Raw genomic sequence first — 12,321 nt, forward strand, 5'->3', positions numbered from 1 at the left:
GGGCTTCCCTTCTTAGAAGCTGAAGGTAACAGCCATGGCTTTTACCAGTCATCACCCGGTGCATGTCAGCTCCAGTAAGGCCAGTAGACTGAGGCAGTCTATCCATTTAAATAAATATTATTTCTTTATTTATTAGTGTATTATATATATATATAAAATCATATATTAAATGCTTTGACCAACAGGGACCTGCTTGTTTCCACATTGTAGCTCAAGTTTAGTATTTTTAATGAACAGAAAGGTGCATTCTTTGGGAGTGAAGAAGCTCATTTCAAGAGCTGTATGTGCAGTACGATGTCCTGATGTGACTCCTGTGGCAGGAGCTGCAGGATGTGCAGAGCTGGAGATAAAACTGCCTATGTGTAGGGCTGGTCTGAAGGGGGCTGGGGGGAGTTTGTCACCAGCATTAATTAGAGATTAATGTAATTGATGGGATGCGAGCCACGTGGTGTTTTTGCATAGAGGGGATTCTGGGATCCAGGGAACCTCCTCCTTTAAATCCCCAGGAGATGGCCGTGGGTTTTAGCATTCTTGTAATTAAGAAAATGCTCAAGTTTCTTCTGCCCACCTAATCCTGCTTCTTTACAGCCGTTTTCCCTCCTAAACCTGCTGGTCTGTAGGTCAGACCTAAGGACAATCAGCTTTCCTATGGCCTGGCTCCATGTTATGTACTTGGACCACATTTTAACAAAGACCACAAAGATTAATGTAGTTGGCAAGCAGACAGATTAAATACTAATATCCACACGATTATTTAAATTCCAGACCTTTACAAACATTTTATGCTGAATAAAATGTTCTTACTATATGTTTAAAGTCTGTAAAGAACATGGAAGAAGATTAATAAAAGTACTAGATTACTGAAAATCCCACTACCTAGGGACCTGATGGGTCTTTTTATTCAATATTTTTCCTCCCCCCCCCAACCCATGGCACGGCTTTCTGTGGAAAGCCAGCTGTTCTTCCTGGGAGCCATGGCAGTGCTGGGATAAGCCTTTCTGTAGAGGCACTGAAATATCTCTGTGTGTCTGCGTGAGTGCAGAACAAGTGAGGATATCATTTCAGCAACTCTGCAGTAATTAAAGAGTAGCATGCAAATTAAAACAGATAAATTAAGTGAACTAATTAGTAATCTCTGGAAAGAGGAAGAGTAGGCTTTAATAGGGCATGACAGCTGCAAATGAGTGTGTCCCATTACTGAGATTGTATCGACACAAGCTCCTGGAGCAGTTTGGAAATGTTTCCTGCCCGTTGGTTGTATTCTGCATGTTCTGTGCAAGGTGGGGCTCACTGTGAGTGCAGAGGCAGCTCCCAGGCTCTGGGGGTGTTTCACGTCTGGTTACAAAGCAGGGCCACAGCTGTAACGAGGAAGGAAGCAGCAGCAGGGAACGGCACTGGGACATCTGAACAGCTCTGTGGCTGCTCTGTGTGCCCCGTGTTTGACACCCACAGGGTTCCTGGGCACCCCTCGTGCTTGTTGTCACTCTCACCCAAGGACCAGTCCAGTTCCTCAGGGGTGGAGGAAGAGATTTGACAAGGTCTCCTTCCCCTGGGGAAACCCCAAAGTGTTCTTGGTGTGGGTAACTGGATCCTAAGCCCACCAGCAGAAGCTTTTCAGGCAGCACAGCACCCGTGACTCCCATCTGTGGAAACATCTGATCAAAACCAAGAGAAATAATTCAAGAGAGTCCATCCTTCAGTCATCCTTAAACACAAACAAGGCAGAGACACCCGGGACAGAAGGCTGGTTTATTATTTATATGGTGCCTGAGATAGACAGGACACTTCCCAGGCAAATTAAGACAGTGTTGGCCCCAAGGAGCTTAGAGGCTAAATGAAATTAAAACTAGCCAAAGCAACAGCATGTTCATGGGTGTGGGAAGAACACAAGGTATGTAGACAAAACTATTGCTGTTTCAGGAAGGAATAGATTTTTGTGCACGATGTTTATTTAGTTCATTTTCCATATCCTGTTTGTGACGGCTGAGATCATGGAGTACGGGAGCTGGCACACTGGACTGGTGAACGCTGCAAGATGTTTCAGCCAAGGTTTCCTCCCAGGCAGATAAACGTGTCAGTAAAATTACAAAACCACAGACTCTGGACTGTCTGTGAACCAAAATGGGATTTAGGGGTTCCAGAGAACAATGCCCACCACCTGCAGTGTGTAACAGTGGCTGATGGTGCACTCAAGATTTTCCAGAGGGTGGCACAAATACAAATCAGAGCAAGGTACTGTGTGAACATTTCTCATTTGTGAAATGCGCAGACTGAGCTGGCCTGCAGGCAGCATTCACCGACTTAGGGGGTTTAATGTATAAAAATAAAAGCCGGATCTCCCAAAACAAGCTGCTGTGAGCAAAGCAGTTTTAATGTCTGTTATGATAACATTATTTCATGCTTTGTTTTAATGGAACAAATTATTAGAAACCAGGAGATACTCATATTATTAGCTTATATAATGTACATATTACATATAGTTTACATATTAGAATATGTATCATTTACATATGATACATAGAAGAAACAGCACATCTTAAGATTTTGGGTTTGCTGCACTGTACTCCATTTATCTGTACAAGTGGTCTCAATTAAAAAAAATCAAATTTAATTTAGTGGCACCTTCTCTTTTCCAAATATTGTCAAGTTTAAGAAAAATCCTGCATAGTAGCTGGACATTAAATGGTTTGGAAAAGGGACTAATTAGTTTAGAGCGTAATATTCCTCCCCCTGCTACTGCTGTTAGTTTTTCCCTGTTTCTCTGTCCCCAGAAAAGCCCTGCAATGCTTCTATCAAATGAGATTTAACAAAACATGAGCGACAGAGTTGTAGATGCAAATGGCACAGTTCAGGCTGGTTTAGGCTCATTTTAGCAGCTCATTAGGAAGGAGAGATTGTGGTGAACTGTGGTGTTTGCCACTGAAATTCCTGACCATCTCCCTTTGAGCCATGAACCCAGAACACCTGGCCTTTTCCTTAGGAAAATTACCTAGTTGTAAGCAGGTGGGTTCAAGTGTTATGCCTAGATCCAGTTTCTGCCTTCGTACGGCAGCATAAAGGATTTCATCACAGGATAAGTGATCCAGTCCACCCTTCTGCTTTTCCTTTCTCTGTACCCTGGACTGGCACCTGCACTGTGTTCGGTGAGCAGGGCTGGGCCACTGTGAGAAACAAGAGAGATAAAATACATCACGGACTTCATTTACAGGAGAAAAAGACAAGGTGGTTTTTTTCTTCAAGTGGTTCTTAAAGCACCAGACAAAGCACACCTGGCATGCTTCCCTCAGCTCCAGCACACCTCAGGCCGTGTGCATTGGATCTCTCAAGAATTCTGCATTACTTCAGTGATAAAAAACACCTGTACTTCTTAACCACAGTATGTGAATGACTGCATATCCCAGGTTCTCTGTTTTTCCCGGTAAGTATATATCCAAAGATTAGCTCCTACCTATCTTTCAATTTGCTGCCAAGTGTGCCTCCGTGGTGGGAACCTGAATCCCTGTTGTAACGAGGAAAAAAGGCCGAGTGGGGGCCATAGAGAGCGGGAGTATAAAAAAACTGCTTCACCTCTGCTTCCAGAACTGAGAAGAGCAGCTCTGGGGAGCTACAGGTCTCCTGCCTCTCCGTGCGAGTACAGCTCCCTCAGCTTCTCGAACTTGGGTCCCCACTCGCGGATGTCCTCGCAGGCGCTGCCGTCGCCCATGCCCGCGGAGCTGAGGGAGCTGAGGCTGCCGGCGCTGGAGCCGGTGCCCTCGGTGCAGAAGACGCGCAGCGAGTCCTGCGGCGGGGCCGGGCCGCGGCGCTCGGCCTCCCTCAGCAGCGCGGGCAGCGCCCGGCCCAGCTCCGCGCCCGCCGCCGCCCTCAGCGCGCCCCGCCGCGCCCGGGGCTCCTTCCTCCGCTGCAGGGAATAGGCCGGGCTGGCTTGCATGGACACCTGCAGCTCTGCCATGTTGTAGGCGTCCTGCAGGGAGAAATCGGGCACACGGAATTAATACTCTGTGGGTCGCGAGTGTTCGTGTTCGGGTGGGAATAACGGAGGAGTGATCCCGAGTCAGTCGGTCCGTTGTGAGCACCTGAAGAGTTGGGTGTTTTGCCAACTCTGCCGCCTGCAATGCGCCTGAGACAGCCTGTGGGGAACACCTGTGCACTCCGCACTGCTGCGGTCACGGTCAGAAGCGAGTCTGATTTCGTACCAAAAGCTAAATAAACCTGACAGAAATGCCCCAGTCGTTGTTCTGAAATTCACATCTGAGTGTCTTATCACCACTGGACACTGATTACCACAAGCATGGCAGAAGAGGTGAGAAAGGGTATTCACAAACAGCATGTTAAAGAAATATTTCTGCAGTAGTAGTTCAAAAATCTATTGTGATTTCTGATAAAATGCGGCCCGTTTCTGGAATAATGGCTATTTATGTTACATGGCAGTGGCACAATTGTAAAAGCCAAGTAAAACTGCCTACGCCCAAAAAAGTCACTAATTCCCTCCCAGCTCAGCCACAGTAAAGGCTGTCTGGGAATTGTGCCACAACCTCTGGTACAAAGCTGCCAAAGCCAACAGTTAAACACCGATCAGAATCTTTGTGCCACCTGCAATGAAGAAGTCCTGTCCCCAGCTTCCTTCACCTCCCTACAACCCAAAGGTTTTGTCCCTGAACTGATTTACAGGTCAAAGAAGAATGTTGGCAGGTGGTGGGAAACAGAGTTTATTAGACCAAGCAAGTAATTCTTTGTATGGCTAATACTGTTCACAGGAACAGGAACCATCAGTGACAGTGACAGAGAGAAATCAGCACTTCCCAAAGTATTTCTTTAGTTCTCCAGCATGTGACACTGTGCATAACCATGTTATAAGAGATTAATCAAGGTAATCTCAGTAAGTTTTGCTGAATTTCTCCTGGAGGCAGAGAACAACTTCAATTCCCCACACCTGCAATCAAAAAGCTGTGTAAGTGGCAGGATGGGGGCCTGGGACAGGAGCTCCTTATTCCCATTCCTCCAGCGACTGAGGAGTGTTGGTGATTAACACGGAGACCTGCAGCCCCAATCCCTGCCTTAGGCACGTCCTAAATCAGTGCAAGCCCCAGTCCTGCCCCACTCTGAGCATGGATACCAAGAGCAACCTTTCATCAGACACAAGTTAAATGGGAGCTTTTTCCAATACAGACTTGAGGATCATCCCTTCACTGAATTAGGTGATATTAAAAGCATCCTTCACTGCTACTAGTTGTTCATTAAAATTACACATTTCTTCTGATAACAAACCCACCTCAAGCCCTGCCTTCTGGGTCCAGAGCTGGCTTTTAACATCTGGTGGTCAGTTGAGTTCAGTGTGTACTCAATGCACTGACCTTCTGCAACTTTTATGAGCTCCTGATTTTTCTGGGGGAAAAATTTATTTATCTCAGATGCAGAAACTCCTTCATATGACAACCTCTTGTCCCCACAGCTCAATATCCACAAACATTACAAAACTCAAACTCTCTTATCCAAGCATTCTCATGATCCTTTTGTTGAGGTAACATTAGGACACAACTGAGGTGGTGTAATTCTAGGTGCTTTGGGGGCTGGTTTGTTTGTTTGGGCTTTTTAAATCTAGACAAACAACTAGGTTTTAGCTCAAGAAGTTTCAGCTGCAATCCCAGCAGCTGTTAAATCTGAGTAATTTAGGAAGAGTACACAGAACCCAGAGAGGCTTCACTCCAAGCACTGTTTTTTCAGGCAGAGTAATAGCTTCAGATGGAGATCATCAAGTCACTAATTTGATTCCTCTGCTTAAAAGGAGTGTACTTTAAGAACTCTCCAAAAGTAATTAAACATGTCATACAGTAACTGTAGATTTCCTCAAAGAGACCTTCTGGGTGTAAAATTGCAAAATACTGCAGAGGAAGTTAATCTGATTAAGGAAAACAGGATTTATAGCTGTCTATGTTATCACATGGGAAATGTCTGTGTTTATTATGTTCCCACTAATTCACCAAGAAAATAAGGATACTCTACAAGTAAGAATATTTTAAAATCACTGGCTTTTCTTGGCCCATGACACTGGCACCATGACTTATTACCTCTGCAAAGTCACACCACCCCTTGAATCCATGAAATGAACAATTGGCAGTGAAGTTTCTTACCTCTTACAAACATAGAAAGGATCTACAAGTCAGTAAATAATCATATAAGAGTATTTGTTTATAATATCCACCATTTTCCTTCAAAGCTCTGCCTTTTACTGGCACTTGAAAACCTTAGAACAGCCAGCAGGAACATTAATAGTACCTGCTTTGGGTATGATCTGCTCTACTCTGAGTATAAACATCTTGTGTTCACTGGTGTATTCATCTCCAAAACACAAAAATTAAGAAAGGTTCTTCTGCACCCACCACATGCCCCAGGACCTCAGAAGAGGCAGTTCACCACCTCCCCTTCCCAAGGAGGGAGGTGTGAACACCTGCTGTTGGGAGCAGTCTCTGGAAAAGCCTGGACATGAGAACAGTCACACCAGGCTCTTCCAGGCCCTTGGAGCTCCAGCAGAAATGAACCCTAAGAACCTCAGTGTCTCCTGAACCCTGAAACCAAACCCAGCAGCCGTTAGTTCCCTACTACTAAACTCACTCTACAGGCTCCTTTCAACATGCACTCAGAATCACTGGCTCTAAGACAAATTAAAAATGGATAAGCACTTATCTCTGCTTAGGAAACATGCACCCTCATGTACAGACCCTTCCAAATAATTCATCTGCCAATTTCGGGGCTGAATCAGCAAAACACTGGCTGAGGACAAAGCATAACATGCATTTTCCTCAGCATGGTGAGGCACCGGTCCCCTCTTAATTGTAACACAACAGTGGTCCTTACTTCATCTTGCTCCCCACCCCCTTCTTCATTGTAGTTGAGGATGTTTTCTCTGATGTCCTCGAGATCCTCAGGATGAGCAGATCCGTGGTAAACGCCTCCATGCAGACCCTTGCGCGTCCTGCAGTGAGCCCAGAGGAAGCCGGCGCTGAGCAGAGCTGTGGGGACACAGGAGCAGAGCACAGGTGATGCAACCCCAGTGCACAGCAGGGCCAGCATGGCTGCACCCTGGGCTTCTCTCAAATGTCTGGGGTTTGCACCGTGCAGTGTGGGGAACATCAACCACAGAAGAAGAAAAAGCCTTTAAAGAACATTTTACAACACTCTTTAAAGCCCAACTCCAAGTTGGTAAAAGACCAAGTGGTGTCTCTGACATGTCTCTGTCCTGTGTGGAATCGAACTTTGTCACAGAAAATGCATTACAGAGGGGGACAAAGAAGTAAGAACATGTTGACAGTAACAGACACAATTACACACAAGTTAAACACAAGAAGACACAAGACAGAAGAGGAAAATGCTTTTAGATGTTTTACTAGAAAACAAAAATCAGGCACATTTTGCCTTAGCATTAATTTAAACATTTTTCTTAAATGCTGAAGTGCATTTATACAACTGACAAATTTCAACATCAGGTACTGAACATTCTATAAACAGGAACTTGTGCATCACTGTGCTACCAACTCTATAAAAATCAATAAAAGCTCAGAGTAAGACCTCAAAGCATTGATTACAACAAATGACCAGTGCAGTAAACTAAAGAACCTAGAATTTCTTACAGTATATCTACATGGCAGCAGTTCTGTGGAGCAGCATCTAAATGACCTTGGGACTGAAACTGGGGTACAGAGAGGTCATGCCCTGCACTCTCTAACATAAAGACCTATTATCAACCTCAGCTATCTGGGATTCCAAGATCCTCCCTCACCAGTAAGATCCTTCTGGTCCTCCTCTTTGAGATCCAATGCCTAAGCCTGAAAATGGCGGAGAAAGACAAAATCAGCTGTTTAGTAGCTGGGACACGACTGGCAAGATGCAAAGTCTGCTCCTGCCTGGCCAGTGTATTCCTATCAGACAGAAAGTTTCTCCTAGACTGAAAAATCTGTTTCATGCTCAGCAGTTATCTTAAACAATGCTTATCTGATAGCAATTCCCGCTCTTGCTGTTCAATTGCATTTGCTTCCAATTATGCATCTGAACAGTTCCTCGGGAATGACGTGAACACATGAAGAAAACAAAACAGCAGAGACCTCCCGTAGCTCACAAACGTTGATCACTTAGCGACGGACGCACAGAGGGATGAGAAATCGGTGATGGGAGCACGGCAAAGGAACGAAGGCAGAGCTGAGTCTCCCTCGGGAGTTTTCGGCAGGACATGAGGCGATGGCTGCTCAGGACAGGTGGACGCGTGCGCTCACCACAGGTAATACAAGATGTAGTTGCCGTAGCTACCTAGGAGCGCCAGGAAGCAGATGCAGATGGCGAAGAGGGAGGTGAAGCTCAGGCCCGTGTCCTTGTGGAAGATGGCCAGGGTGATCTCGCAGCGGCGCCCCGCGTAGCCGTCGGGGCAGTGGCACTGGAAGGCGGTGGGGGACAGGGACACGCAGGTGCCGTAGTTGCAGGGCCGCTCGGCGCACGCCGTGTACACGCACTGCCGGCCTGAGGCGTTCTCCAGGAGCACGTGTCCCGCAGGGCAGCTGCACACACCAGGGCAGAACGGGAATGTTAGACTGGAAACAGCCACGACAGGCAGCACTGAAGATTTTAAAACACACTCTGGTGACGTTTCTTGCACAGTTTCCGAAGCAGCTACTGGGAATAAGTTATGTGAAATCAAGACAGCTCGTAGCCTTTCCTGAGGCAGCCATAGCATGAGCTCCACAACTTCAGACCCTTATGTCAGGGGCTTTGGGAGCTCAGGTAGCCCCACTGCCTTCTACAAGAGCATTCTTGTGAGAACCAGCTGGGTTGGCATCTGCAGTTGTGGCTAGGCAGGACAAGCTGTGCTGTGTTCGTTGAGTTTTCAGAGTTAGAGAACTCCATTTGTGTGGGCAGTGGCAGCGTGTGCAAACATTAAAGTGTGTGTAAGTAGTAAAGTGCTCATTTTGCACCACAGCCAACAGGAATTCATGTTGTCCTGACCCCAGCCACAAACACAAGAATCTAAGCTCAATAGTGTGGTGTTCCTAAAGCAGCTGGAGGAGCCTGGGAGGGAACAGAGGTGACAGCCTGCAACAGTGTAAGAAATCAGAAAGCATTGACACTGCACAGCATAAACTTCACAGCACAGCCAGGGAACTGTGTCACTCCAGCTCACACTCCTGTCCTGGTTCCAGGGTTTACAAGCATTCTGAATTTGCTGCTGCTCTTCAAATGCTTTCCACTAAACAAGCAGCTGAACTTGCTCCAAAACCCTTGGAGCCAGGCTGATTTACATCAGCTGTGGTGGTCTCTAAGGACACAGTAACCTGCTCCCTGTGCAGGAGTCCAGCTTTTTGTGCTACTGTAGTTCCAGGGATTTGATGAGATTGCCAGTGCCAGCCTTCAAGTTGCACACTTCAACATCCACCCTTTCCCACCTCATTCTGAAGGGTTTTGCGCTTCTATTTCCACCAATTACCTGCATTCATGCATCATCCACAAATCAACACAAATAAATTCCCGGTTGCAAGGATTATTCCGACAGGCCTCCGAAGAACAGCCTTCTTTGATGCCTTGGGCACTCAATACTGACACCAGCTCCTTCCCATGAGCATCCAGAGGGAGTCTGTAGTTGTTAAATCTGATATCCTTCATACATCCTAGCAAGAATCATTTGAAACAGCTGTAAGATTTGGCAGTTTATGCTGAACAACGGACACAGGCTATCAAAGTTTAAATCCAGCACTGAATTCACTTAAACTTTCACAGCATTGTCCTTCATTTTTTGACTGAATTTGCTGAAGTTTTAAATCAAGATTCCCAGTGTTTTTCACAAGAATCAAGTGCTGCTGCAGGCCTGTGCTGGTTTTGCCTGGAGCAGACTTTTTCTTTCTCTTTTTTTTTTTTCTTTCCAGGGGCAGGCATGGGGCTGTGTTTTGGATCTGTGTTGAACACAGGGCTGATAACACGGAGATGTTTCTGTCATTGCTGAGCAGGGTCACACAGAGCCAAGGCCTTTCCTGCTTTTTGTAGGGCTGGGGCTGCCCGTGAGGCTTGGAAGGGACACGGCCAGGACAGGTGGCCCAAGTGACCCAAGGGATGTTCCAGACCCTGCAATATCGTGCTCAGGATATGCAGTGAGGGGAGGAAGGAGCGAGAGGAGATGTTTGGAGAGAAGGTGTCTGTCATTCCAGGGGATGTGGCCCTGCTCTCCCGGAGATGACTGAACACCTGCCTGCTTGTGGGAAGCAGGGAATTCATTCCATATTTTGCTGTGCTTGTGTGCATGGCTTTTGCTTTACTAATAAACTGTCTATCTCAACCCAGGGAGCTTCCAGCTTTTACCCTCCTGATTCCCTCCCTGATCCTGGTGGCAGGGGGTGAGCGAGAAGCTTTGAGGGGCTGGAGGCTGGCTGAGGTTAAACCACGACAGGGCCTCTGTTTGCCTAAGGTAGTCAGTGGAAAATGTACCCCTCCACTGTGATTCCATAGAGAAGTCCAAATATTGTGGAGAATCTGTTCTATTCTTCAATATACCAGGAAAAATTGTGTTTGGCTGATTTTAAATTGTAGCTTATGGCCTACCTTTATAGGATGAAGAGCAAACCACAGAAAATGGTGAGAGGGTCTTCAATCAGGGACAGAAAATTTGTACTGAAGATGTGTGACATTAACTTTGTATGCACGAGATGCCTCAGCATGAAAACATATACTTTGATTAATTAAGTTCATTTTATGACTTTGAAGTCCTTAAAGTTTCAGCTACTTAGCAGCAACATTAATAGTCCTAATTAAAATGATCTTCATGCAACCACTTGACTTCTTTATTTACTTAAAAACAAACACTATTCCTCCCACAGATAAAAAATTCAAAATATGCTCCCTAATTCACATAATAAACTTTATTTGTTGGAATACTTCTAGTAAAGCAGTATAAAACAATCTTTTTCTAAATAATTTGTGATACACTTAGGTTGCAAATTATTACTCTATTTCATTTCTCTCTGGGCACTTTTGTATTAATCACTGAAGTACTTTTGCATGGTGAAAAGATGACCAGCTTGCTTTAAATGGATTTCCTAGGACCTAGTTAAAGAGGTGAAAGTAATGGGAGAGAGGTGACCTATAGACACCAGGCAGGTTTAACCAGCAGTGATGTGGGTTCCTTGGAAATAAAAGCTCTGCTGATCTGCTTTACTTACACTGAGGGTTTAGGGAAAGGCCAAAGTTCCAGCTGAGCTCGGAGTAAAGAGCTGCCATGGATATCCCAAACTTCCAGTTCTTTATATTTCTCCTTTGTGGAACTACTCCATTTCCAGACTAGAAACGGATTTGCTTTTAACAGAAACTGTGACCTTATCCACTCAGTTGCTAGAAATTTTTAGCTCTAATTCAATAAACCATTTCTAATTTTAGTTAATGCTTTGACTGAGTGTAAAATCCAGTAATACCAAGGTAATTAACCATGGTTTGGTGGGTGCTACACAATGCACATATAAAATGGAAAAATTCCTTTTAGCATAGCAACAGATGTGTTTGGGAGGGAGGGAGAGCTGCCAAACGAACTAGACAGAACCATGCACTGAACCAGCTCTGTCTATCCAAGGCAGGGAGCCATGCACAGTCCCGCTGGGAGAAGCTTCTGGATCTCCAGGGAGAAACACTCCATAGCCAAGGCAAGAAGTGACCATCATTGGTCCAGGTTCAGTAGCCAAGTGTATTTGCAGGCAATCCCTTGCTGTACCTTTCCCTGGTCAGAAGTTAATCTGTCCCTGGTGCAAAGTGTCATGCAGGAAATTTGTGTACTTTGGGCTCTACATAAACAAGAAAGTATCCTGCTATATGCCTTTATTTTACAGGTCCATATTATGAACAGTGAGATAGAGAATTCCTACCTTGAAAACTCTTGTTTTGATTGAATGGGTAGGTGTTTCCGAGGACCAAGCTGCTGGGGTCAATGACAATTTCTTTGTAGATTCCTGCTGCTTTAGTAATCTCTCTCTTTCCACCTCCCTCATAAAGGCGAAGAGTAAATTCATTTTCATTTCTCTCCAATGAGATGTGATGCCATTCACCATTATCAATGTGGTAGGAGGGAAGGCTTACAGAATAGTTTCCATCACCGAGATTGTATGAGACCACTAAGAGTCCCTGAACAACCTTGTGGACAGTTAAAAAAATAACAAGAAAGAAAAGTCATTGCCTGGCATTTTGTATTGACCTGTAACTTCAACCTTAAAGCATTTGTTTAAATTTAGGGTATGTTTACACTGAACGTTTAGGTGTAATATAAAAATACTTCAGGTGCCATGGAACTAGGCAACCTAAATGTGG

The 12,321-nt window shown here is 45.3% G+C and overlaps 1 protein-coding gene across 2 annotated transcripts in view; it reads right to left on the reverse strand.

Annotated features, from left to right (window-relative positions):
• Positions 1 to 2,198: 2,198 nt before the first annotated feature.
• Positions 2,199 to 12,321, reverse strand: part of LOC120757993 (neural-cadherin-like) — a 60,978-nt gene continuing 50,855 nt past the window's right edge. Inside the window, exons 29-34 of one of the 2 annotated variants that reach the window (XM_040075755.1) lie at positions 11,883 to 12,147; positions 9,467 to 9,647; positions 8,299 to 8,543; positions 6,853 to 7,007; positions 3,568 to 3,961; positions 2,199 to 3,161 (exon numbers count right to left, since the gene is read on the reverse strand). In XM_040075755.1, coding sequence (XP_039931689.1) covers positions 3,605 to 3,961; positions 6,853 to 7,007; positions 8,299 to 8,543; positions 9,467 to 9,647; positions 11,883 to 12,147 — 1,203 coding nt within the window. In that variant the 3' untranslated portion in view covers positions 2,199 to 3,161; positions 3,568 to 3,604. Of the gene's footprint in view, positions 3,162 to 3,299; positions 3,962 to 6,852; positions 7,008 to 8,298; positions 8,544 to 9,466; positions 9,648 to 11,882; positions 12,148 to 12,321 lie in introns of those variants that run through there. The other variant, XM_040075754.2, reaches the window with a different exon arrangement.

This window comes from Hirundo rustica, chromosome 11, assembly GCF_015227805.2.
Source record: "Hirundo rustica isolate bHirRus1 chromosome 11, bHirRus1.pri.v3, whole genome shotgun sequence".
NCBI classification, from domain to species: Eukaryota; Metazoa; Chordata; class Aves; order Passeriformes; family Hirundinidae; genus Hirundo; species Hirundo rustica.